The sequence below is a fragment of the Drosophila subpulchrella genome, unplaced genomic scaffold (assembly GCF_014743375.2).
Source record: "Drosophila subpulchrella strain 33 F10 #4 breed RU33 unplaced genomic scaffold, RU_Dsub_v1.1 Primary Assembly Seq24, whole genome shotgun sequence".
NCBI lineage: Eukaryota > Metazoa > Arthropoda > Insecta > Diptera > Drosophilidae > Drosophila > Drosophila subpulchrella.
In genome coordinates this window covers 150,821-178,533 of record NW_023665550.1, presented here as the reverse complement: position 1 = coordinate 178,533, position 27,713 = coordinate 150,821, and the positions used below count along the sequence as shown (strand labels likewise).

The 27,713-nt window shown below is 44.1% G+C and overlaps 3 protein-coding genes across 4 annotated transcripts in view; 1 reads left to right on the top strand and 2 right to left on the bottom strand.

Moving 5' to 3' along the window:
• LOC119559383 (irregular chiasm C-roughest protein) overlaps nucleotides 1-27,713 on the bottom strand; it is a 125,508-nt gene that overhangs the window by 75,786 nt on the left and 22,009 nt on the right. Inside the window, exon 2 of the mRNA XM_037872440.1 lies at nucleotides 16,931-17,099. Coding sequence (XP_037728368.1) covers nucleotides 16,931-16,988 — 58 coding nt within the window. The 5' untranslated portion in view covers nucleotides 16,989-17,099. The remainder of the gene's footprint in view (nucleotides 1-16,930; nucleotides 17,100-27,713) is intronic.
• Nucleotides 1,489-4,726, bottom strand: LOC119559382 (axoneme-associated protein mst101(2)). Of its 2 annotated transcripts, none has more exons than XM_037872439.1 (2): nucleotides 3,143-4,726; nucleotides 1,489-2,740 (listed from the first exon to the last, which is right to left on the bottom strand). In XM_037872439.1, the coding sequence occupies exons 1-2, from the start codon at nucleotides 4,601-4,603 to the stop codon at nucleotides 1,514-1,516; spliced, it is 2,688 nt and encodes an 895-aa protein (XP_037728367.1). In that variant the 5' UTR covers nucleotides 4,604-4,726; the 3' UTR covers nucleotides 1,489-1,513. The 2 variants fall into 2 exon arrangements, with proteins under 2 accessions (XP_037728367.1, XP_037728366.1); XM_037872438.1 differs by having other exon boundaries at nucleotides 1,489-3,117; nucleotides 3,520-4,725.
• LOC119559384 (axoneme-associated protein mst101(2)) lies at nucleotides 7,040-9,607 on the top strand. Its single transcript, XM_037872441.1, has one exon. It carries the CDS (start codon nucleotides 7,137-7,139, stop codon nucleotides 9,444-9,446), a length of 2,310 nt encoding a protein of 769 aa, XP_037728369.1. The 5' UTR covers nucleotides 7,040-7,136; the 3' UTR covers nucleotides 9,447-9,607.

The window sequence follows — 27,713 nt, the reverse complement described above, 5'->3', positions numbered from 1 at the left end:
TAACTAGTACTCTTCTGCGGAAGTTCTTGTAGAAGCCCCGCTTACGAAGTGGTTTTGGAGAAGTTGTTTGATGCTCAGGTGGGGTAATAGACGGTGTAAACAGAAGCTTCACAAATAGGCATTCCCTAAAAATATCACCCGTTCCATGCGCAGGGAAAGCAGTACGACCCTTGTACTGTAAATCTTTAAAATCCAACTTTTTCCCATTGTGTGAGCTACTTTGTTCCTCGTTACTGTAATCCCTAGTCGAAGTTCGGCGGTGGCATAGAAGCTCAATGATTTTTGGTCATCTAAGACACATGTGGCAAAAATTATTATAATTATATTACTCGTAGAGTAAAAGGGTATACTAGACTCGTCGGAAAGTTTGTATCAGGTAGAAGGAAGCGATTCCGGCCCCATAAAGTATATACATTCTTGATTAGGATCACTAGCCCAGTCGATCTAGCCATTTCCGTCTGTCCGTATTAACGCTGTGATCTCGGAAACTATAAATGGTGAAGTTTGTTTCGTAAGGGTGCAACGCCCACTCTAACGCCCACAAACCGCCCAAAACTGTGGCTCCTACAATTGTAACGCTAAAATAAAAATGTTTATGCTCCTGGCAGTCGAAGTACCCTTTGTTGTCCTTTGAACATGAGTTGGCGGCAAGATTGGACCTCACCCTGGACAAATGGTTTCATCCTACTCAACATTTATTTATGTTGGTCCGTCAGCACCCACATCCCACTTAGCTTTTTGGCATACATAAAGTCAGACCGTCTGGAAAACCTCTTTGGAAATAACACGATAAACTCAGATCGCTAAGGTCACTGGTGAGTATGTCTCATGTCATCGGAGGATTGAACTGGTAAGCGACGGTCGCAGGATGTAAGGTTTGCGTGAGTCGTTGCTTTAGAAAAAACTAGACCAAGGACAGAGCAGCAGAATATCCATCGACGAAAAAATATATCTGTGAAGACAACGAAGGATCCCGAGTGCTGCGGATGCTAAGAACCGGCTTTAATGATCGCTAAAAAGAACAAAGGCCAAGTATACGTGGGGGCAGTCGGAAAGATTTAATAATACAACTCAGCAAAGTGGAGGTTACTCATGACAGCATGGAATTACCCGATTACCGAGGGCCAGAAGGGCGATGATGCTGATGGCCTGGGCACCAACCAAGACTGGACGGTCTCACAAAGACCTTCTGTACCACAGGCCTTTAACGACATGTGTTCCATTGCTGTCGTCTTATTTGGCCAAGACCACGGTGGCGGTCGCAAGAACGATCGCCCAGTTGCTGAAGTCGATCACTTCGATAACCTTTCCCTTCAAACCTGGAAGCGGAATCAACTAGAGGACAACCGGCCTTGCGAACGCCGTCGTCCTCTAAGCCTGTGTGTCATCTTGCCTGCTCTTGATTCTCTGGTCTTCTTGAAACCGCAGCCTTCGTAGTCTGCCAAAAAGGCCGAATTGCCTTAAATGGGAATTACATTCTTTTGAATCTATTCTTAACGAAGATTCTTAGATTTTATTTTTTTGAATCACTCTTAGGCGTGGTTGTCTTCTTTTCCTTTTCTTTTTGGCTTTTATCTTTTTCCTTTTGATCAAATTGTTCACATTCCTCCAGGACTTTATCCTCTTCACATTTTTTCGTTTGCTCTTCCTCCTCTTGTTTCTTCCTGTCTTCCTCTTTTTTCTCCAGCTCTTTTAAAGCGAGCATCAGTTGTTGCTCTTCATTCTTCAGCCTTTCGATTTCCTTGATAAGACAATCGCATTTTTTCTTTTTAGCCTCTTCTTCGCACTTTTTCTCTGTAAGCTCTTCCTCACATTTCTTCTTTATCTCCATATCTTCGCACTTTCTCTTCACCTTTTCCTCTTCGCATTTTTTCTTTAGTGCCAACTCTTTGCATTCGTTATCTTGACCATCCTCTTCACTTTGCATTTGCTCTGCCCGTTTTCTCCTCACCTCGCATAATTTCTTTTGAGCTTTTTCAGTGCACTTCCTCTTAACTTCGTCATCACACTCTTTTTTTGAGTCCTTGCAGTCGCACTTTAGCTTAACATCCTTTTCCTTTATATGGTCCTTTGTTTTGTCTAGTTCTTTGCATAATTTATTTAGCGCTTGCTTCTCACATTCTTTCTTTTGAGCTTCCTCTTTGCACTTTTTCTTCTTCTCTATTTCATCGCATTTTCTTTTAAGCCTTGCATCTGCACATTTTTTTAGGAAGGCACATTTCTCGATATCCGCTTCCAGTTCCTTAATTTCGGACTCCTTACTTTTTTCTTCCTCTTGGCAAGATTTCACCATCATTTCCTTTACTTCCTCAGAAGCTTTGTTGAAATCGACGTCGTTTTTTTCAGTAAGATCTTGAATAAATGGGCAAATGTCCTTCCATTTTTTCTGCACGCACTTTTGGGTCTTGTCGTTCACAGAGTCCTTTGATTTCGTGCACTCTTCTTCTCCTTCTTTTTGTTCCTCACACTTACTCGCTTTCTTTGGCTCTCCCCAGGATTCTGCGCACATTTGCTTGATAACGATCATGCGGCACCTCTTCTTGACTTGCGCCTTAAGACAGTCTTCTGAGGCCGCCACATTTTTCTTGTCCTCGGGGCTTAAGTGCTTCTGGGCCTGGCGCACATCTTCCAATTCTTCCTTCATACATTCTTCCATCTTTTGCTCAAACGGAGATTTAGTGCCGGGTTGCTTTTCTTTCTTAAGACATTCAGTTTTCTTTTTGGGCTCCTCTGGACATACCTCCTGCTCTTGAGGTTCTTCTTTCTTCTCCCCTTTCTCACTCTTAGCTTTCGTATCTGCATTTTTGGATTGCTTATTTTTAGGCTCTTGTGGTTCTTCACTATTAGCTTTCGTATCTTCTTTTTTGGATTGCTTATTTATAGGCTCTTGTGGTTCTTCACTATTAGCTTTCGGATCTTCTTTTTTGGAGTGTTTATGTTCAGGCTCGGAAACTTTGGTTTCACCTTTGCTTTTCTGACTTTCATATTGTTCTGGTTTCTCTTCCTTTCTTTTGTCATTTGTTGCTTTCTTGGTTTTGTCCTCTCCTTTTTTAGATTCTTTGTCTTTAACCTCGGAATCTTTGGAATCTTTTGGACATTCCGTTTCCATTTTTGAATCTTTTGTACACTCCTCTGGACATACCTCCTGCTCTTGAGGTTCTTCTTTCTTCTCCCCTTTCTCACTCTTAGCTTTCGTATCTGCATTTTTGGATTGCTTATTTTTAGGCTCTTGTGGTTCTTCACTATTAGCTTTCGTATCTTCTTTTTTGGATTGCTTATTTATAGGCTCTTGTGGTTCTTCACTATTAGCTTTCGGATCTTCTTTTTTGGAGTGTTTATGTTCAGGCTCGGAAACTTTGGTTTCACCTTTGCTTTTCTGACTTTCATATTGTTCTGGTTTCTCTTCCTTTCTTTTGTCATTTGTTGCTTTCTTGGTTTTGTCCTCTCCTTTTTTAGATTCTTTGTCTTTAACCTCGGAATCTTTGGAATCTTTTGGACATTCCGTTTCCATTTTTGAATCTTTTGTACACTCCTGCTCTTTAGGTTTTTCCGTCTTCTTTTCTGTCTTCTTGTCCTTTATTTTTTCCTTCTCTTCTTGTTTAAAATCATTACTTGCAGATTCGATCTTTTGAGGACGCTCTTCCTTACAGTTATCTATTACGGGATCCTTCTGTTCCTGAACTTTAACTTTGGAACTGTCTTTCTTTTTGGTTGCTTTCTTGTCCTCTTCCTTACAACTATCCGCTTTCTTGTCCTCTTCCTTACAACTATCTAATTTGGGACTCTTCTCTTTCATAACTTTTGCTTTGGAATGGTCTTTCTTTTTGGATGATTTTTTGCTAGCTTTTACAATGAGCTTATTTTTTACGTCATCTTTGGCATTCTTTGTGGGTTTATGATCTTTTCCCTTGGGCTTATCGTTAGATTTGTCCTTTTCGTTCCCTTGATTTTTGGCGCCCGATTTTTCCTTCTGTTTTTGATTTTCCTTCTCCAACTCGTCTTTTAAGAGTTTGGTGGTTTCTTCTATACATTTCTCAAGCGTTTCTGACTTTTTGTTTATTTCTTTCTTCTCCTCCGCCTTAACGGGCTGCTTCTCCTTGGAATCCTTGCCGTCTTTCGCAGAGCCCTGCTCTTGGGTGGCAGAACACTGCTTCATCAGCTCCTTGATCTTCTTCTCCCTTATCAGTCGCTCGTAGCGGAGCTTCAGCTCCTGCTCCTTGCAGTATTTCTGCATAACTGACTTCAGGCAGACTCTCTTGACACCCGCCATCACGCAGTCCATCATCTCCCCCATGGCCTTCTGCTCTTCCTCTGTCATGCCATCCACTTTCGCCTTCAGCGCCTTCGTCTTGAGCTCGATGCACTTTTTCAACTGGCTTTTAAGGCGGTCCGCGTCCTTCTTGGCCGCCGCCTTCTTGTCCGCCGTCTTCTTCTTTTTCATTGCAAGGGCTTTTTGCTCCTTAAAAGCCTTGTAAGCCTCGCAATCCATGAGAGGTGGATCGCAGTAGTTACGCAGCTGCCACTTAAACACCATGCCCATGGTTCCCCGTGTCTGGGGTCCGGACAAACGGGTTAGCAGGCAGCCAGAAAACCGTGAGCACATGGTTAAAACCCGAGATTCAGCCCCCACGAACCTCAATTTAAAAAATTAAAATTTTGATTGTCTTAATTTTGTAAAATGAAATTTTGACCCCGGGTTCGAAAATAAAACCTTTTGTATATAAAACTACATAAACCGGAACGAATACTCTGATATTAAAAAAAAATGTGGACACTATTGAAGAGTTTAAGCCAAAGTAAAACTGTTAGTGGCTCTTTATAAGTGCACAGCATGTCCGTCTCTTACAAAAGCTTTTCTATCCATGGAAGAAAGCAGGGACTATAATAATTATAAATTTGAAAAAAAAAAAAATTTTATAATGATTGTTTTTTTTAGTTTTATTTATTAATCCAAAAATAATGGTTATTTTTTGAGTTTTATATAAATATCATTATAATTCTTTTAGTTTTATTTGCCGCTAGGCAAATATAGCTTACTTTTTGATTTTGATTGTCTGATTGAAAATAAAACTTTTTCCTTGAGATTTATTAAGCCCGTTACTTGTAGAGTAGAAAGGATTTTGTATTCCTCACAAAACCTTTAACTCTACGAGTAACGGGTGTACAAATTAAGCGTTATTTGTCAACCGGAAAATAAAACTCATAGAAAAATCATTACTTCTAGAGCTAAAAATAAAACTCATCATAAAATGATTTTTTTAGATTAAGTAACGATTATCCACCAAGTTTTAAATAAAAATTGAAAAAAAATAAAAATTATACCGCATATAGAAAATAGAAAAGTCCTGGTATAATTGGCTTTTTTAAATCTGCTCTGCTTTTACTAAAATAATCAATAATGATTAACGGTCCCTGGCAGAGAGTATAAAAGTATATCTTAATATTAATGTCATATGACAGTTGATTTGAAACATACTCAAGAAGAACTAGAGATATATTTAATATATATTTCCTAACATTGCAGGGTAAAGTTAACATTCTTGAGAATTCGGGAAACGGCTCTCAAGGGGTGACTCAAACCTATAATTTAAGTACCGATTGAAATCTGACTTTGAAGCTTTTATGTTCCGCCCTTTTCCAATATCGCTTATTCACTTAAAGCGTTGATTGAATACTTACAGCAGTTAGTTACTAAATGTAAACTTTCGTGGTTTTGGTTCCTTAGTGGTACTGCAGCGAGTGCACGGAAGGTAGAAGGGGTGGAATTAAACAGCTCGCCTTGGCGCCATCAACAGTTTTCCAATCTTTGCACAAACCTCAGAAATGACAACAACGCAGCGGAGCCACAACCACGACATAGTCCCACACACATCCCTTCGAGAGAGCCAGCGGCAGACAAACACTTTTGTCGAACATAAAATCGAGCACAACTTAATTAAATGTTAAAAGCGCGACCGCAGCGCGTCTGTGGCTGCCAAAGGTGTGAATTCGAAGGGGTTGTTGGGGGAGGGCCTTTCGGGGCTGGGAATGCCGTTATCACGCCGAGGAAGACGCTGACAGACGCTAACTTCATTTTCGGGGACTGCTTCAAATTAGCAAACCTGTCACCTGTCAGCGTTTGTGAGTTGAAGTGCGGCCAGAAGTATGCGGGGTGGTTGAGGTGTGGGCGAGGCCCCGGGCGAGAGGCAAGACAATGTGCCTCACCTGTGCTTCAACACCTTGCAGGAGCTGCCGCCTCGCAGACCCCCTTTATAAGGAAGTTGCTCCGCGAACTTTGCAGTCTCTTCCGAAGCCTCCATGTGGGTGGGTGGGCTGTGCGGTGAGTTATGGCATGTCTACTTCCGCCACCTGCCAGCCCATCAGGCCACCCCCTCATTGCGTTGTTTGTAATTTGTTAATTTCCCGCATTTAGAAATTAATTTTCACTTCATGCGCCGCCAAGCAGACAACAGCAGACAGGTGAGTTTGAGTCGCCTGCCTTGGCAACACTGTCGCACATAAGTGTGCTTTAACTTTCCGCCGCACACACTGCCATCGCGAACTTGCACCGCAATTACGAGTGTTCCCAACCCGACCGCCCACCGGGCTCATTGCGTATTTAAATTCCTTTATGTTGTCATTAATTTCTGCAACTTGTTCGGCACTGTCGCTGTTAATTTTTAAGCGAAAGCTCTGCCCGAGCAGTCTGCCATGTGTTTGACACGTTTACATTTTAATTGCGCACATGTGTACTGGGGAAATGCTCATTTCATTGTTGATGTGAGCGGCAAACATGTGAAATGGGTCTGCGGAGTGTAAAACTTTAATTGCTTTATTATGTCGGCCAGCAGGCAGGTGGGGAGCACCCCGAGAGAATCAAAATCGCAGCCTACTTTCGCGAGAAAGTGGGCCAGGAAACTTGGGTCCGCTTAAGGGTAACAACACACTGATATTGACACAACGCACGGGCCCACATGGTTTCAAATTATTAAGCAACGGTTGTAATTAACCTTGCTGTAAGTAAGCTCCTTCAAAAATCACTCAAGTAGTCTCCGGTAAATATGTAACAACCCTCCTCTTTTCAGTTTGGACCCAACTCCTAAGCCTAAAGTCTTCGAAATTGTTTGTTCAAAATTCTTAATATTTGGTCTTAGGTTATGGCGTCGATGGGGCGTCATCTCTCACGATCTCTCGTTTGCCAGCTAAAGCAGCCCCGATGGAACCGATTGTTTTTGAAGTCCCACACTAATTTGCATTCCGTATCCGTTTACCTAGGACAGCCACGAGTATTCAGCAACACAGAACACGATGGTTTTGATTCGAAAAATAAGCCACCAAAATTAAGTGGCAGAACTAAGAAATATAACATCTTCAACGAAACTGATCGGTCGGCGGAAGTGGATACACCCCAGCTTGGGGTGCATCAGAGAAAAAAAGTCCTGTCAGGAACTGAGGATGCATCTTACTCAAAAGCAGTATTTTTGAGGGGAAGGCGTAGAGTCAAGATCTCTTTGTCCTGGGACAAAGTCAACGGCTGTCTGCTGCACCTTTCGCAACTGAATGTTCCTGCCCCAGGCGCACCTTCGGATCCTATGTATCTCAGCCATCAACGATCGTTTTGCAAAAAGGTCGATGAGGAAGAGTGCTATTGCAAAAAGATGGAAGATGAAAACTGCGCTTTAGAGCCCTTACCAAAACCAGAACCAAAAACCCCGAAATGTTCAAGAATATCCAGGAAGCGAAAACATTTACTAGAACAGAAGAATAAGGCTTCTGAAGAAGAAGACCCTGTGGTAACGGAAACTGATGTGAAAAGTCTAGACGAAGCCGTTGATGAGTTAAAGCACAGTTGCATGCTAGCTGCCGAGAAGAAAGACTGTGAGCGAAAGCAGTACAAGGCACTCTGCGAGGAATTGAGAACCTCAAAGCCGCAGGGAGATTCTAAAACCGTAGATTCCCTCCTGAAGTGCATGTTATCTGGAATAAAGAAAGCCTGTGCAGTTCACGCCCAGAAAATGGTATGCCAGAAAAAGTACGCCGAGGAGATTGCTGCCGAAGAAGCTGCGAGGAAGGAAAAGGAGAAAAAAGAGGGTAAGCCACTAGACTGTAGTAAGCCCAACGAGGAAGACGAATATAGCTCGTTGAATAAGGCTGACAAGAAAAAGGCCAAAGAAGAAAACGAACTAAAGCGCATTCTCCAAGAAATAAAAGCCAAGTGCCAAAAGCAGCGTGAAGAGGCCGAGCGTAAAAAAAAGGAAGAAGCCGAGCTTGGTAAAAAATGTGAAGAAGCTGCGATTCAGAAAAATTGTGAAGAACTAGCGGCGAAAAAAAGATGCGAGGAAGCCGAGCGTAAAAAGAAATGCGAGGAAGCAGCGGCGAAGAAAAAGTGCGAGGAAGCAGCGGCAAAGAAGAAATGCGAAGAGGCTGCAGCAAAAAAGAAATGCGAAGAAGCCGCTGCAAAAAAGAAATGCGAAGAAGCAGCGGCAAAGAAGAAATGTTTGGATGCAGCGGCCAAGAACAAATGCGATGAAGCAGCAGCGAAGAAAAAGTGCGAGGAAGCAGCGGCAAAGAAGAAATGCGAAGAGGATGCAGCAAAAAAGAAATGCGAAGAAGCCGCGGCAAAAAAGAAATGCGAAGAAGCTGCGGCAATGAAGAAATGTTTGGATGCAGCGGCCAAAAACAAATGCGATCAACCAGCGGCTAAAAAGAAATGTGAAGAAGCAGAGGCTAAGAAGAAATGCGAGATAGGAGCAGCTAAGAAGAAAAGTGAAGAAGCTGCTCCAAAAAGCAAATGCACAAATGATGCGGCAAAGAACAAACGCGATGAAGCGGCGGCTAAAAAGAAATGTGAAGAAGCTGCTGCTAAAAAGAAATGCGATGAAGCAGAGCGTAAAAAAAAATGCGATGAAGCAGCGGCCAAGAAGAAATGTGCAGAAGAAGCAGCAAAGAAGAAGTGTGAAGAAGCAGCAGCAAAGAAGAAGTGTGAAGAAGCAGCAGCAAAGAAAAAGTGTGAGGAAGAAGCAGCAAAGAAAAAGTGTGTGGAAGCAGCAGCAAAGAAAAAGTGTGAAGAAGCAGCAGCAAAGAAAAAGTGTGAGGAAGAAGCAGCAAAGAAAAAGTGTGAGGAAGCAGCTGCTAAAAAGAAATGTGAGGAAGAAGAAAACAAGAAAAAGTGCGAGAAGGGTGATCCTAAGAAAAACTCTCAAGAGGCTGAGGCTTTAAAAAAATGTGAGCAAGAAAAAAAGAAAAAAAGTGAGGAAGCCGAGAAAAAGAAAAAAAGTGAAGAAGCCGCGCTTAAAAAGAAATGCGAGGAAGCCAAGCAGAAAAAGAAATGTGAGGCCGAGAAAAAGAAACAATCTGAAGAATGCGAGAAAAAGAAAGATTGTGAACTAGCCGAGTTCAAAAAAAAATGTAATGAGCTCTCAAAAAAGGTAAAGGATGTGGAATGTAAGGACAAAAAAGACAAATAGTTGGGGACCTCCCGGCAACCAGTCCGAAAACAAAGCTTACGGAGACGTGGGAGATGGAGTCCCAGGATGAGTTGATGGCAGTATTATCTTTTATTACTAAATTGTCTAGCATTAATAAAATGTAATACTACAATCCGACAAAACTAAAAAGGAGACGATGATCCGGGGCCTGTTGCTTCCAAATCTAGATCAGTAGCTCTACAAAGAACCGTGTTGACTGATTAATGTTAGTCTTTCTGGTTTGAGATGGTTTCAACACTAAAGCATTAAAGCCATTTCAGACTGGCTTCATCGCCAGCCGGATAAACCACTATTGTTTGGTCGGGGAAATGCCAACAGACCCGCTAAGTACAGACTTGGTGAGGGACAATGATGATGAAGGGTGGGCTGGGGAGGCCGGCAAACAATCGTGCCCGCTTGTCTTGTTTATTGTCATCCATCATGCCAAGGCCCTGGTGGCTAGGGTTGGGTAGATCGTCTTCAAGCCCCGATTTGCGGCTACCAGCCGGCAAGGTGGTGAGGATGCAAGGTGGCGAAATGGGAGCTGGGAGCTTAACGAGTGGAGTTTACTCGTTCAGACGGCGAGTCGAGTCTCCTCCCAGCCTCGGCCTCATTTAGACGTTTTGCTGCGCATTTGCCATTGTCAACTTTTGCGCTCCCCACCTCCACTGCGCTTGTAACATTTCCACAAGGTTCTTTTTGCGGCGCTGGTGTGTTGCTGTTGCTGCTGATTGTTGCACAGGGATTTGTCAAGGATAAAACACTCGGGGCAGTCAGTCGACATTGTCGTAGTTGTCGTCACCGACGCTGCTTCATCATGGTTGCGATTATGATTATGTAGCGACAGTTGTCCCAGCCCGACTGAAAGGCGTTCTGGGTTGGGGTCCTTTCACACGTGGCACTATGCAATGGTTATTGATTTTCCGTAAGGAATGCATCCGAGTGCGGTGCTGAGAGCAGTCCGTGCGGCCTTGGGGTTGCCAGGGCATTGCACTGCGAGTTTAGGTGAGGGTAAGGGATAACTATGTTCTGATCTTCTTTTTGCTGCCAGCAAAATCCATTATGCTAATTGAACCGCTTTAGAAGTAGATGCATTATTTTTCAGAAAATGTGGAAATCGTTATTGGACTTATGAGTTGTAAAGCAAAGATCATTGTGATTGTATTTCCAATGTTTGGATAAATATACTACCTTCTTACCCCTGGCCACCATTTTTCTTCAGTGCAGACGGATGCCTTATAATGCCGGCAGCATATTTAGCCCATCTGCCATATCTGCTATAAATGCATTTGCGACCTTGGAGCTTACATGCACCACATATGAGTTCATCTATTTGCTTTGGCCTGGCTACCGGGCTGCACTTTTCCGTGTCCCCAATTTGGCCATTTGCGACAAACCAAATTTGTTTGGCACACACATTTCACCCGCCAAATGCCAAATGCAAAGCAGGCACTGCGGTTGCCAAATTATATGCAGCTGCGGCGGCGTGGGCGTGGCATGCGGTTAGTTAAACAAAAGTGCCATGCAAAAGTGGGTCAGGACCCGGGGAGAAACTGTCACATCGCCAGACGCATTAAAGCTAAATTACTTCGCTGCAAGGTGACCCAAAAACACAGCCCGCAACAGTCAAAGTTCAACGGGACTACATGGGACATACAACATCAAACACTCCATAGCACACAACATTGTCTCGAAAACACTCGACAAAGTTTCGGTTTCACTTTGGTTGTTGCCTCCGATTTTTGCCGCTCCCGTTGTTGTCAACTTCCGTGGGGTTCCACCTGTTCCGCTTGATTGTTCTCCGGGCTCTCCTGCTCCTGCTAAGGCTCCCTCGTCATGAAAGGTTAATGACGGCTGCTGTCAGCGCCGAAGGTCACATCTAACGCTACACTCCCACACCCACAGCTGGGTGGTCTCGGTGGGTCAAGCGGATAGCAGGTAAAAGTTTCGTTTCCCGGGACGAAAACTCGGAGGTCGGGGCGCTCGGGAAGCCCTGGACCTGTGCTAAATAGCAGGACTTCTGGGCGGGGACTCCGGGGGGTGGCAGAGCGTAAAAGTTAAATGAAACGAAACACGTTAATGGCCTCCGGGAGGGGGGCTGGGACTGGGACTGGGATCGCGCGCCTGAAAGGTGAGAGGCTGTCCTGCTGAAGCCACGCTCCGGGGAAAGTGAAATCGCCGGCTTGGCAAGTCGGCAGTCCTGGCCAAAAGCCATGTAATAAAATGATATCGTTGGCTTAGTTAAGTAGCAATAAGGTGGAAAAGGTAGCCCGAAATTCGCTGGGCGCCACCTCTCAATCACAGCGTTTCAGGTTGATATTAAGTTATTTGGGCTATTTAGACGCCAAGTGAAGACCTCTTCGGGCTTCTCGGCTGGGTCATTAAAGCCGAATTACGGTATATTAGGTTACAGCTCGGCGGGGGGAAACTCGACCGACTTTCCCCAACTTGCTGCGCTCTTTAGGAATTTCACTACAGCTAATAGTGCTGCTAATTAACATCGTTGAAGCTGTGGACCTTGGAAAATACCCAGCTTAAAGTGCTTCGATTTGGCTTCGTTTCGCCAAACTTGCACTCAATTGTTAAAGCACACAAAGAAAACGGCGCCAGAAAGGGAGCCAGGGTCGGAGGACCTCGACCAGCCAAAAAAAGAAAAGTACAAAGAATTATGTATCACTTCGTTACGACTTACTTCCACTTAATTTATTTTCACTTGCTTTTACCAGCAAAGGGCGAGCGAAGGAAAAGCCGAGCGGATGGGACGGCAACTTTGTCTGAGCCTCGGAAAAGGAAAGAAGTCGAAAAGCAGAGGGAATTGCACATTATACAGTTGGTCAATAAAGTCTGCCCACATCCAGGGCTTACGACCGATGATATATATTTCATTTCTGTGAGATACGTTGGGATGATAACTTCACAGAAATATTGGCCCTTCCGTTTGGGCTGTGCGTTAATTGGTTTGTTCTGTCTTTATTTATATGGTGCGTGTCAAATTGATAATTTTGGATTTTATTATACTTTTCATTAATAAGAGGCCGTTACTTTTACCCGCAATACGATCTCCAATCTTATCAAAATATTACATTGTTTCTGTGCACTTCATCTCTCATTCATCATACTCTTCAAGCTCAGTTTCTAACCTACCCTGAGTGGTACCCAAACTTTGTGCTCCCACTGTCCGATTTTGGCCAAAAGAAGACAAGGCCCGCAGGCGTTTGCCAACAACCGGCAACAACTTTAGGCGGGCTTCCCGTCTGTCTGCAAAGAGCATTTGACTTTGCATTTGTCTGCGACTGCAGGTTGCATCGCTTTCGGCCTTCACACCTTTTGTTGGCCGGCTGCTGCTCCCATTTTCCACTTTCCATTTACCATTCACCATTCACCATCTACCATTTTCCCGCCGCTCGGGCTTCGGAAAACGCCTTTCGAGTGGCCGGCGCATTAATTCTCAGGTGTGCAATTTAGTGTGCGGCCAATTTTGGTCGGTTGGTCTGGACAGGAAGAGGAAGCCCAGGAGCGTCTGTTACGTGTTGACCACACGGTGGTGTATTTTGGGGGTTTTCGGGGGGCATACCCCCGGGGTCAAGGGGTGAGCTTGAAATGTTAGGAAATTTTAAACGGAAGTTCGCGTTTTCTGCCCTTTGCGGCTCTTATTGTTAGCTGTGTTTCCGCTTCGCTGGCATTTTTGGCCTCTCGTTTCGCGATCCGTGCCCTTTTCCGGCTAAAACAACATGGCTTTAAGAGCCGCTCGCAACATTTTTTCACTCACGTCTTTAACGAAAACTTTGAAGCAAACTTTACGCGAAACTTTTCAATGGACTACATTTGCTATGCCATGTTAAACAGCAAAAAATGACAGCGTAGAAGGTTAAGACGAGAACTATGGACAGCAAAATGGCGCCGGCTATAATTTCAGAGCTCGACAAAAGCGGCGGCGAAAAGGGAGGAATAAATGTATGAGGAGCGGACAACTTGAAAAACTTTTAATAATTGCATTCTGCGCAGGCAGTCTTCTGCTGACTTCAACTGGCGCACACAATAAGCCCCCACCCACCAAGGCCATCCAAAACCACAGCCACCCACTGAACCACTGCAGCTTGTGCATCGACACCCGAGCAACAAGACAATCAGCTAAGAGATACTCGCCGGCCGGGGAGTACAGGCGATGACTGGGCCACAAAAATAACCGAAAAGTAATTCGCCACAAAAGTAAACTTGAGCGTACAAAAGTCGAGTTTTAAAATAAACTTGCGCCAGCTCTATTTTTCTTTCCATCGGATCGCCAGGGGATCGGCAGGGCGGCATCGCTGGAGTTGGTTAGCGAATAGACAAAAGTCGTGGGCTGGGCTGGGGGTTGGGGGCTGGGGGTGCCCACTTGAGGCACAAAAGGCGCATTTTCTATGAAAGAAAAGTGGCTAACTAAGTCGCCGACTTGGCAGCTTCCCGCACCACACCCATCGACATCATCAGGGCCGCCGTTTCGAGAGCCTCTCTTGTCTTGCCCGTTTTTGTGGGCCAAGAAATATTGCTTGCGGTCGGTGCTCTTGGAAAACCGGCGGCTCCGCGAATTTAAGCAGCTAAGAAAAACAATTGGGGCCAGGGATAAGTTCTCACTAAATTTGGGCTACTTTATGGGGTATATTTAATAAGGGAGGCTTGTTAATCATACTAATATATTCCTTTTGTCCCTAATTTCATTGAGCCGAGCGCCTTGCTTTGTTGTACTCCAAAACTTTAACAAAAATGGAATTAAGAATTCACTTTAATTTTGTAGATGATGTTGCAGTTCATCCCCTCTAGAAACAATGTAGTGTGGCCAACAGATTTCATTTAATGGTGGTATTTGGTTTACAGAAATGATCCTGATGGTAAAAATTTAAGCGCCTGCATAGTACAATCTGCTCCCAAGCACCCGACTTAATATTGCGATAAAAAATTCCATAAAACAACATGGGACACGAATAATAACCTACAAGTGCTGATGAAACAGGTCAATAATCCACGGAATGTGGCAGATCATCATCTGATTTTATCAGCGCCCCCTCAATAAAATGCGACCCACTTTATTAAATATGAAATATGCTCCATCGCTGCTGTCGCCTCGTGTTTGCAGGGGAAAAAGGAGTCGAGGGCCCTCTTAGCATGGCCAGCACGTAGCAAACGCAGTACGCTTAAATACATCGGATAGAATGCCGGACATTAAGTCCCCGGGGAGGGCGTTCAAGGCATGGGCATCCAAGGTAAAATGCCAAAACCGGAGGCGAGTGTACTATATCTCGCAAAATTACATGCTCAACTTGCGTGTGTCAAAAATGCGAAATTGAAATGCTTTAAAATTTAACATTTCTCCCCGGCACACATCAAAGCAAGGGTAAGATGCAGCTGCCAGGATGCGGCAAGGACTCCGATCCGTGTTGCTGGGCAAACATTTTTATGCAAAAATATTTTGCATGTCACTCCCATCTGCCGAGGACTGCCAGCGGTTGGGCTGCGTTGGGCTGCGGTGGGTGGTGGTGGCCAGGGTCTGTGTATTTGCCACAGACTTTTGCATGCATAACAAGTCAGCGAAGCGGACGGACGGACAAGCAAACAGGGCAAAAAATGGCCAGAAGGCTGCGGACGGGGGAAAGCCGGGAAGGAAAGCCACGCACACAGCCAGACAAGAAGGAAAAGGCAGCGCCGGCAGCAGGAAGCGCATACAAAACTTTAGCGGCAACCGGTCGCATTTCGTAATCTTTGCAAATAAACGCGTGAAATTCCAAGGCGCACCACAGTGGGGTATGTGGTGGAAGTGGATCCTGGTGGCGGGGTGGTGGGGTGGTGCTGGCCCAGTCGCCAGTTGGCCGACATGTGCGCGCCATTTTTGGCATACAGCTCACACGCGAAATTGCGCATGCAGATTAAAATTCTTGAACGCGCATTTCCGTTTCCGCTCGCTGTGTGCGAACTGTCGGGGAAAATGCCGGGCATTTTCTTCACATTTCCAGCGGGGGAGTGCTTGAATTTCCACTTCAGCTCGGTTTCTCCTCTCTGTTTGCAGTGCTGATTGCAACCTTGAAGTGACCCCACGGTGAATGAAGTTGTGAGCGGTTGGGAATACTCCATAAAATTGGTATCGAATGCGACAGCTTGTTTGGGATTTAAGCAAGATATTCTCCTGATTTGATTAGAGTCCTAAAGGTCGCTTGGCGAAATGTAATTCCGATCACATGGCTAAAGTTATTTGATAACGCTCCACACCATCACGTTTCTTCTCTCATCATAATCTTATTAGATCGAACTTTATTATTATTAACTTATAATTGATTGTCATTTAAGTAAAGTAATCCTAGCAAGTACTATGATTATGCTATGAATTTCATGCTTTCTCCAACTCACGAAATTATAATAGCCCCTGTTTATACAACACAGACAAATTCATGAAGTGATATTAGTTAAGCTGTCAAATTGTTTTAATTTGATATAGAGCTCTATGGAGTAGTAGGCTGTGAAGTAGGCTGTGCCTCAGCATTTCGTAAATTGGGACTGAATTCATAGTCAACTTTCGTGTGTTATCGAATTCATGAAACGGTGTTTATGCACACACGAATTTGCCCATTTCATGAATTGATTTCATGAAATAGGCATAGCATAAACACAGTAACTCTCAGAAATTAAAAAAAAATTTAGATTGATTATACATGTATTTATCTACTTTTAAAAGTTTTAGTTAGTACAAGCCCCCATATTGTTTCCTAACAGATAGAATTGCTCACGTGACAGCCACATATGGCGCATTATAGGAGAGGAAACGCGTGATTTTGGGAATGAAACAGAATACTGTCGGGCCGAAAATAAGTAAGAGCCTGTGAAAATAAATCACATTGTCGCATATTACTCATACGCCGCATGGACCTAATAGACATTGACAATGGCATATTACTCATTGCATCAGAGGGGAATTCCTCGAGAGAGGGGGATGAACTTCGCTTATTTACAGACCGTTGCCATTGATATGCAGGACCTGTTTTTGCTGGCCTGTATGATGCCAGAAACCAGAAAACGCCAAGGGTCAGCTTTCTTCGGCTTCGTTTCTCCATTTTAGCTCCCAAAATCGCACATCAAATAAAAGAAATGGCTTTGTTTGCTGCATGTGGCATAGAATATCAAGCTGATAAGGGGATGAGAAGCGGATCCCAAGGATGCGGACGAGGATGTGGCAAGGATGAGGATGTGGACGAGGCTGAGCTGGTGTGCTGGTGTGCTGGCGCATAAATAATGTGACCTGCCTGACTGCGATTATCTGTGAACTATTTTTCACACGTTGCCGGCATACAAAGTGGTCCATTCTCTCTGGCCCGGCAATATATGAGCTCCTTGGCCTGCTGAGGCCACTTGGCCCATTCATTTCCACATCCCGCACACACACACTCACTCTCGCAGGGGCATAAAAAACATATGTGAGGAGGGATTTGCCTTGGTTTTTTCGGCTGTTGGCTACTTACATTGTACTGAAATAATGAACAATAATATCCAGAGGCGTCGATCGAATGTCGGTCTCATGACTTCATCACTTGTCCAGGGTTCGTTGGTATGGATTTTCCTATGCGACGTATTCCCGTCCGAAACCGCTCAGCTTTCAGGTTGGCACATGTGTACTATTTGTAGAGGAATCTGCAAAACGGAGATTTAATTAGAACGGAAAGCAGCAAAAATGTTTTAAGCCAATTAAACAGCAGGGGAGGGAAAGGTGAAACGGAAAAATCTAACAACTGTTTGCACATGAAATTAATTAATTTTCCACAAAAACTTTGTTGCATAACGTTAGGCGGATTAACTGGATGGAGGACACAGAATAGAGACATCGGGCGCAACATTTTCGACAGCATTTTGTCTGCAGTGTTTGGAGTGCAGAGCAAACAAAGAGACGACAGCGAGTGTGGGGTGGGGGCTGGGGGCTGGGTGCTGGGTGCTGTGCCACTCGGACTCCACAAAGCGTGCGCATACTTTCCACCAGCACTGTGACTGCGACTGGGGGCCCGGGTTTGGGTAGCGACACAAGGCAAACAAAATTAGCAGCAAAGCTGACGGAGCTGTTAACGAATTGACGTTGCCAGGACGCCCAGGACTCCCAGGACCCCCACTCATAACTGACGAGTGACGAGCCGGCCTCGGTTATGCATATGTGAATCTGGCAAGGGGATGGAGAAGTGCAGAGCCGGGGACTGGAGAATCTGAGCCCAATCTAAAGTCCGTTACAAAGTTGTCCAACAAGGGCTTACCAATTTGGAGTAGCTGTGTCTCGGCTTTGGTATTTGCCGGACACAAAGGTTTCGATTTACATCGAAAGCAATTTCGAGTACAAAATGCACAGGGGAGACCACTGTGTACAGTGTAGTGTAAACTAATGCAGCTCCGAGTACGCTTGTGCGGCAGCAAACAGTGGGTGCAACAACTATGCGGCCACTTCGGCACAACAATGACAGCATTGGGCAAACATATCACGCGATCAATTTGTCAAACAAGCTGCAGCAGCAGCAGCGGCATCAGCTGCTGCATAGCTGCAACAAAAGCAGCAACGGCGGCAACATGGCCAGTAAAATCAGCAATAAGAGCAGCGACAACAACAGTTGACCCCTGAGCAACATAAATGAAGCAACCGCTGCCATGGGGAAAACACTGACAAACAAGCGGAGTGGAAAAAGGGAACCCCGCCATTGTGGCCCACAAAATTGACAGCAACAGCAGCGACATTTGACGCACATCATCAATATGTGACTCTGCATACGGCCACCCACTGCCCCCGTACCCCTCGTGTCCTGGTGTCCTGGTGTCCTGATATCCCATGATATCCCATGACATGTCGCACAGCTGTCATTATGCCAGGCCAACAACGAAACCCAGTGACAAACTATTACACGACCATTGTATGTTAACAGGAGCTTCAAGGTTGGCCAAAGGCGGCTGGGGGCCAACTTATCGGACAATGGCAGATGCATTGCAAGTCCCTCGACTTTTCTTTGTCACATAAATCAGGCATATGGTGGCAAATCCATTAGAGGCAGGTGCTGTCGAGAGGGAGCAGCCACTAGTTCTCCACATTTCCCGCACGTTTCCCCAGCGAAATACTTAAATGCCGGTGCGCTCTTTTATTTATGGTCAAAATGTGGAGTGGCCTTTGGTTTATGGCCTTAAAAATGGCCCGGGATGGGGAGAGAAAACGAAAGTAAATCTTTAAAGACCAAGAAAGTTTAAAACTCCCAAGTGTGGTATACAATATGTACTACATATAAGAATCGTATCCTTCGAATATTGTATTGCACATTTTTAATTCCCCTCTAGGGATGTATTTCTAAAACGTTGCCCAAGGAGATCTAAAAATAAAGCGGAGACTGCGGCTTGAAAAGTTGGTATAGACATGCCAACCACATTTAAAAGTCATGGTTTCAAAAGAAGCCCGACTTATTTGCCTGCCACTTACCGAGTACGACCATTTTTTAACAAAGTTTAATTGTTATTCGCATAAACTTTCTTTAATATAATGATGAGAAAGTAATAATAAATGGCTACAGTTAACTGATTAAAACTTGGTCGGTAATCGAGCATAAGACTAATCGTAAAGCTTATAGTAATGAAAAAACTGTCAGAACTTTCTTCACTTTGTATAACACTTTTCTGCCCCAATGAATGAGCAATGCATTGACTTACTTTCAGCTCACTGAACAAATCAATAATCGAGCAGTGCAAAAGCACAGATAAACTGTGTAATAATTAGAAAATGCCAATTATTGGTGTTATTTTGAGGGCTGAGCAAACCAATTAAAACGAAAGCAAAACTGAAAGTAAAGATGTCTCGGCAACCGACAATTCAACCGCCGCAATTTTAAAGTCATCATCAGCAAGCTCATGATGATGGCAGCGATACATAAACAATAAAAGCCAATGGTATGTAAATTTTACCAATTTACCGCAACAATGCAAACGATCCCGGGAAATTGGTGGACGGAGGGACTACGGGGAAATTCGGACGAAATCATTTCGTCGAGCTGTGGATGCAGAACTGCAAATGTGTTGCAGACGAACATTTTTGGTTAGCCGCAAAACATCAGGCAATAGAGGCGAGTGCCGGGCCAAACCAGTGGGGCAAACGCAAATTAAATTTACAAAACCGAAACCCGCACCATTCGATGGCAAGTTCATTTGCAGCTTGAATTTTTATTTCCGAGCGCGCCTTGGAAAATCATTCCATTGACAAGTTTCCCAATAATTGACGGGGTGAAAAACAATAAAACTGCGGACCGCCATTCATCTGCGGTGGCTTTATTGATGGCAGATGAATTGCCAGTGGGAAGAGCTGAAAATAAACAGGGATACACAGAGCGGCGGGAGAATAGTCTTAATTTTTCATTCCGCCACGGCTGAATTAATACGCGTAATTAAATTTTTCGGTCCTTGTATTTGCTTTTAATTTCGAAACTTTTAATTGCATTTGCGCTGGACAAACATAAAATGAATCTAATGCATTCCATTATTGCAGATTATTCCGATTTATGGTGATTTATATTTGAGCCGTTGAAAAAACCTTTAAAGGCCTCGGCAAACAAACTTTAAATTGCCAGTTAAAGCTCCGTGATTTCCCACCTGAGAATCGACACCTGGATCCTTTTCACTCGCCCAGCTGACACTTGTAGGTGGCCTTAATCAAAGGCTACACTAAGCTGCTGCTCGGGGTGTTGGGGAGTGGGGAACGGGGAACGGGAGGGTCGAAGGACGAAGGACGAAGGACGAAAAGGAGCAGCAGCCAGGACAGCCCGGACAAATGCAAAGTTAAACAACTTCGACAGTGTTGCCGCACAGTTCATTGTTCGGGCGAAAGGGGAGGGCCGCCCCATCCTCCTTTCACTATCACAATTTCCACATCGACGCGCTGCGCCCCTTCGAACCACTTGTACAAAATTTTTCTTTGTCTTTTGCATGCCCTTCCCCATTTTCCCCGTTTTCCCCATTTTCCGCCTTTCCACCGACAACATGACTTATGTGGCTTGGAGCGAAACAAATGTGGAAAGCACAAAAGTCAACATATTGAATAATGATTGGTAGGCGAAAAACGAGCCCCTCTCAAAAAGGGAAAGAAAGTTAGAAATGGGTTTCCCCGCCCTTCCCCTTTCCCTCCTCTGTCTGTTTTTCAACATTCATAATCCTAGCCGATAAATTCTCTCTGCAAAAATTAATGATGCGAATTTCGTTGTTGCTGACTCGCTGGCTTTTATAGGTTTCCTGAATTTTAATCGAATTTTAGAACATTCCACATGTGAGGTCGATAAGATAGTCCTGCAATTGATTGATAATGCCAAGCGGCTTAAAGGCTGCCTCCTCTTGAAGAGGGATTTGTAATTAATGGGATTAAGGCGTAGAAACGTATACAAACGTGGACCCTCTTTAATTTCGCTTCCGATTGGGCCATAACAAAGGCAGATGAATGCCAAGTCAAAACAGGGCAGACAGGCCAACTCAAGACAATGGCCATGGCAGCAGGCAGCAGGCAGCTGGCGTGTTGCCATGTGGGTTACCTGGGCACTGGAGACCAGTCTCGAAAAATGCCATTCGATTACGGCGGAGTGGCATGGAAGCCCCATTCGGGTGATGGCATATGGCCGAGGCCGCAGACGGAAGCCAAAGAAGCGTCAAAAAACAATCAAGCGGGTAAATTGAAGTCAACAACTAGTTGCAGACAAGTTTCCCAGGAAATAAGATACAAGGGAAATGTAAAAGTTCAAAGGGAATTGACGAATTACCGAGACCGTATTTAACTTTAAATCGTTTAAAGTGCATCTTCTGCAAATTCTCGATAAATATTTACAGAAAAATGTTGCATTTAACTTTTGTAACTCAAGGAATTTACGGACAATTTTCACTGCTTAAATTTTAATTCGAGAATTTAAAATGACTAAAAGTAAATAAAAGAATTTACTATAAATACAAAGAGCTATTTTTTGTTACATATTAAAGTTTTGTTAAACTTAATTTTAGCATTATTACTAATTTAAAATTCCTTTAAAGGGTGTAATCCTTAAAAACAACAGTTTTATATAATTATATAAGCATGATAAGCTCTCAATAAATAATTGAGCCATAAAAAATTCCAACAAACTTGTTATAAACCTGCAATAAATAGTTGGGGCAGCCGATAAACCCCTTGATATCCGAATATCTCGCCTCGTATTTATGCGTTCAATAGTATCAACTTCCCTTAACGACTCTCCGAAAACTTAAATGTGGGGCAGCTTTTCATCTGCGGGCAAGCCTGAATAAACTCGGAGGGCTCGATCGGAAATCAAATTAAAATTTCATGCTTTAACATTGTGTTCCAATTACTGTCGCAAACAATTTATACGCACGCCGAGGAGTGGGAGGACCTGGAGTTGGTACTGCCCAGAGTCCCGATCCCAGAATCCCGAGCCCAGAACCCCGGCCAAGAGCCATTATTCTACCCAAAACTTTGCCCGTCGCCGGGAGGATGGAGGACGGAGTATGGAATATGGGAATATAGGAAATGCGAAATGGGAAATGGGGCATGGGAACGGGCGGCAGGCAACCCAATTCGGGCTGCCAATGCCAAACGGGTCGTTGCTATGTCATGAAAAATGCATTTTTCAGTACACAATAATAATATATGTAACACAATAAATTGCGAAACGCAAAAAACGAGCTGAGGGCAAGGGCAGAACGAGCGGGGCCGGGAGAAAATGTTATAAAATTGTTATCGAGCGCATAATAGCAAATGTTGCAAAATAACTTTTGACAAAGTGCACTCAATATCACACAAGAGGCAGCTGAAGGACCTCCAATGAGAGGGTGAGAGTGTGTGCGAGTGACTGGCACAATGAAAAATCACAGAATGCAGAGGCAGCAAACTGCAGTCGAGGCGAGAGTTTGTATTAGAGGCAAGTAAAAGCAATGGCCACTGGGGATCTCAGCAGATAAACTGACACGGTTCGATGAAAAGTCGGGGCGATCATTGGATTCGTTTGGCCCGAAAATGATACCCCGCAACCAAAAATAAATGCAGGAAAACTAAAATCAAACTGCCATGCTGCCAACGTTCTCGTCATCGCATTTTCCCAGTTTTCCTGCCGCCTGTCAAGTCGTGGGCGTGTAAACCAAATTACGGCAACACATGTGCCGCAAAATATGCAACAATTTGAAGCAGCATGGCAAGGGGAAAATGGAAAAAGGAAAAAGGAAAATCCCTGCCGAACATTTTTTCGCGGCTGGTTTCGGGCTGTGGGTGGGAAAAGAGGCGAAAAAGAAATTGCAGTGCATAACTCTGGGCATTTTCCTGGAACTTTAAGGGGCGCTCGGGGCGTGGCATGTCTGTTGCATGCCTCTTTGCGCCGAAACAATGGCCTGCATATGTGGCGCCTAAAGTTATGCCATCCCATGGTGGGGGATGTTAACCCGTGTGAACGCCAGAATGTAACTATTAGTTTCACATAGCCGGGCAGCGGCGACAATTCCCGGCTAGTCACTAGGCCATTGTGTTGACAAGCCCGAAAATCGGGTCAGTAGTAAATCAACAAAACAACTCGCCGGCGGCGAACAATGGCAATCATTGTTCTGCGGCTGGTGAAAAATGCATGCTGCATAGTTTTAGACCCCCTTGATTGCCAGCCTTCGAAAATGTGCATACACAAGCGCGGAAATTTCGCATTTATTTGTCGGTTTGGCGAGTGGAAGGCCAAATGTAATGAATCGATGAGCGCCAAAGCCAATCGTCGAAAATAAACGGAGAGCAATATGAAATCATATCCGGGCAACCATGGAATCCCTTGCGAGGTTTTGAAACAATTGCATTTTAAATTATGCAACAACATTTACTGGCAAATTTTCGATTCTTTAATGGGAATATCATTATTATACATTTTGTGTATTCCTTCATTAACCGAAAGAGTTTTTTTCGAATACCGTTGCCCTGGCTTGTAAAAAAAAATAATAATGTTTCATCACATAGCATATTGTAAAGTTTCGTTTGAGGGCCGTAGGAATTCTGAAAAACCGCATGAGGGCGGTAATCCAACACAACTATTTTATATCAGGTTAAATACCCCACGGGATTCCACTTGATTCCGCAATCGGCGTCTCTTCTCGCGATATAAAAGCATTTTTGAGGAACTTTTTATGGCGCCCAACACATCCGACGTTAATGGGTTAACTTAAGTGCTGCCTTAAAGCCCACATGCCAACATCAGCTATCAGCGCTTCCGTGCACACTTGAATTCACACACAAAAAGAGGGGTCTGATTGAGCGCGGCGGGGCAGGGTCGGGGGTCGGGGTCGGGGTCGGGGTCAGGGGGCAAGCGCGCCGGGGAGACCGAGACGGAGACAGCGTAGCTCTCGGCGGGGAAGTCCCGACTGGCGATTAATCAATAACCACTCAGCGGCTGGAGCCCACCGATTTAATGGACACGAAACGAAGCCGCCCGCTGTCTGCATTTCGCTGGGAGACTGGAAGTGGAAGTGCATGTGGATGTGGATGGGGTTGGGGATGTGGATGTGGGTGCATTAAATTCGCCAGAGGCTACTTTTAGGCGCCGGCCGCGATGCCAGGCGGAATGTAATGAAAACGAGGCCAAATGCATGGCCGGAATCTGGCCCCTTTCAGTGTGCAACAAGAATTTCTCATTTGGGGTTCGATTATGGGTGGCCTCTCAGAAATCGAGATGGTGCATGGGTCTATTTCGGCCATTAGTCGCTGCGCATTTTTGGCTCACCCGGGTTTTGGCAGCGAGTGCAGTTCCAGGTCACTAAACTCTACAGAGACAAAACAGGGGGACTCCCGTGCTCTATTTTGAAGCTTAGACAAGAAAAGTGTGGATGTACACTACAAAAAGTTTTTTAATAATTGTATTTCATTGTTAACGTTGATTAGTTGAAATTAATTGTTATGAGGAATTAGTTGGAGCTATTTCGATAGGAAAACATAGATGGAATAATATTTTTAAAATACTTTTAGACACCAACAATAATATTTTTGCAACCTTTTTGGCCACCAACAATAATGTTAATTGCCTGGCAGAGGGTATTACGATTTTAGGCAGAAGTTCTCAACGCAGTGAAGGAGACGTTTTCGACCATATAAAGTATATATATTCTTGATACGCATCTAGCCTTTTTCTAGCCTTGTTGTTTTTGATAATATACTCTTCTACTCTGTGGTACAGCACATTTTACGGTTTCGAATAAAATAGTATTTTAATTGAACAACTTAGGACTTGAATTAGGAACGATCGGACGATTAATGCGCAAATAGTAAAACAAAAAAAAGAATGAGAAAATAATATGTTTAAATTTTAGCTACATTGTTTTTGATCATATTGTCTTCTACTCTAGGGTATAGCGTTATTTTAAAATTTTAAAATTTCGTAAAATTGGACGACAGCAATTTTAGAAACGATTGGAAAATTGATATACAAATCTTTCGAATATACGGTTTCTGTGTGTGCATGGTTTAAGCTGCAAGGGTTTATCAAGTTCGGCTTGCCATGGTTAGCTTCAATTCTGATTTGCATATTTTTTGACACCAACAATAACATTTTTAGACGAATTAGCAGCCAACCAAACACTAATTATAATGCCGTGCACTCGCAAACACGTAAAATAATTAAACTTTGAAATTCGAACCTATTTTCCGTTGTTCCGTGCATTCCATGATTAAAGTGTGATTTTTATCAGTCAAACGCTTAGAGGCAACAGGCCAAGACAAACAGACAGTCAGATAGACACGATTGTCGTCATAAATTTCGGCGGAACACGACCGAGTTGGAGCCAAACACGCAACCCCACACACAGTCGCTCAACTGCTGACCCACCCGGCAGTAGGCAACACAAACACCTGCACACAAACACCTGCACACACACACTCACACCCACACAGGTGCGGAGCGGAAGCCACATGAAACATGACCCTCGATACAAGCGGCAAAGTTTGCGTGCCAAACAAAACACACGGCAAAAAGGTGAAACAGAGACACGGCAAGATGAAAGCCAAAAAGTCACCTGCAAAATCAGAATGGAGCGACATGCATGAAGGTGGTGCGCGGAGGCGAGAGGGCAAACTGCGTGGGAAAGAGAGGGAGAGACACTCACTTGCATGTGGCACGGAACGACGGGCGACTTCGAAGCGACAAACATTTAAAAAAGCATTTCAATCGCATATCTACTTCATACCGGAAATTCTATATCAACGCAAATTGTTTATGGCCAAACAAGTTAAAGAGTGTGGGAAAAAATAGCAACAAGCTACGACCGAGTCCGACGAATTAAGTAATACACTTTAGAAAGTGGTTATGTAGGATCAGGGATGCGTGTCCAATTATAATTTGTGCTGCTATGCTTTCTGAATGAAAACTTCATTTTCCAAAATAATTAAGGGGACTGCTTAAGATATTTTAATAAACAAGAATATATTTCAATTTGTAAGGTTACTAAACCTTTTTATAAATTTAATTTTGAGTTCACACTTTGGAAATTTCCTTAATTTTACAAAGTATATAGTTGTATATGGAAGACAAAATTGTTTATTTTTGTTTTTCTAAAGTTACTATTGCCTGATCAACGTTAAAAAAAATATAACTTATACAAATTCAAAATATAACAAGGGTTTCAGAGAAGATTGTCTTTAAGTAGGAAAAGGTTAGCTGTGTCCCACATTTAAACCCTTATCTTACCTTCCTTTCATACGCCCGTGCCTTATTAAAAGTCGGCTCGTTGCGTCATCTATTCGAATAGGTAATATGGGGCTCCTTTCACTTGAAAGCTGAAGCCCAGCCAGCGACACTGAGCCTGAGTTTCAGTGGGGCAAGCTTTTTAATAAACCTAAGTGGATCAGGTCGACAGAGAGGAGACGGAAACGAGAACGGAGCTCGAAAGAGGACAACAGAGACAAATGTTATATTTATCCATTTCCCAGCGCTTATGTGGCGTGCCAAATGAAAATATAGCCAGCGAGCCACGTGAATTTATTTATGTGGGTATTTGCTGTCGTGGTTGTGTCGAAGCGTTTAACCCGCCATCGAGGTTAATTAAAAGCAAAGCGCGCCCAAAACTATGCCACGAATTATGCACTCACACCCACACCCACGCACACACACACACTCCCAGCGGGGGTCAGCGAGCAGAAAATTATAAATATAAGCTCATTAAAGGCTTAGTCGCTATAGGAGGTAGCCCCGCTCTGGCCGTGTCCATTTTAATTAGATAAAATTGCATTTTGCATAATTTTAGATGGCCGCACACATCAATAAATCGAGCACTCGCCCGCGCAGCATGGCAACTAATTTATGCCCTTGCTAATTAAACGATCCACAAAAACGCTGCCCCAAAATGAGGCATTCAGTTTAATTGCATGGGAATACAAATAGCATAAAAATACAAAATTCGATTTCCGACAGCGTTCAAAACAATTAGGATGTCGAACGAATTTGTTCCACGTTTTTGAACTCGGTATCTGGAAGTATTATACATGAATGAGCCCAAATTGTTGCTCTTAAATCTCCGCAGCGCCGGGTAAGTTATGTAACTTGTTAACATCCCGTAAGGAAAGTTGCTCCTACTTAGCGGCGTGGCAATTACCGCTCGCCACAACCAAGACAAACGGGAAACCGGAAACCGGAAACACCAGGCCGTCGTGATGGATGCAAGGTAGGGAAGTGGGTCGGCGGTTGCGACGTCGTCCTGGCTGGAGCTGTCAATTATAACAGTTTGCTGAAAGTTGCCGAGCAAAATGCGCCTGAACCGAACTACACAAACACCCACCATGTGCGGCCGTAATTAAACAATTAGCGAGGTGAGTGCCACTTAATTAAATAATTTGCAGCCATGCGGTTGTAAGGCAGCGAAAAAACCAGCAGGCGGATCGCAAGGCGGGTTTATCGAGTCGAATCTGCGATGCCCTGTGCCCGTAATTCCCGAAATAATTCGAAGGTTTGGCTCTAAACCCCCTGTCCTGCTAAAATTCCCCGCCAGTTGGGTGTTTTCAAATATATGACGGCTCATCAGCAGAGGAAGCCGGCAAGCAGGCGCAAATGGCGACAGGTGTTTCAACAACATTTCGTGCATGCCATAAAAATAACCCAAAACACACACACCAAGTATGTACACGACATGTCTGACTTTTGCGGGAGTGTGAGGGCACATAAATGAAATTATGACATATTTAAATGGCACACAACAGGCAACAGGCTGGCTCTCTTTCCCTCCCCCTCCCCTTTCCTCCTTCCACGGCGCCTG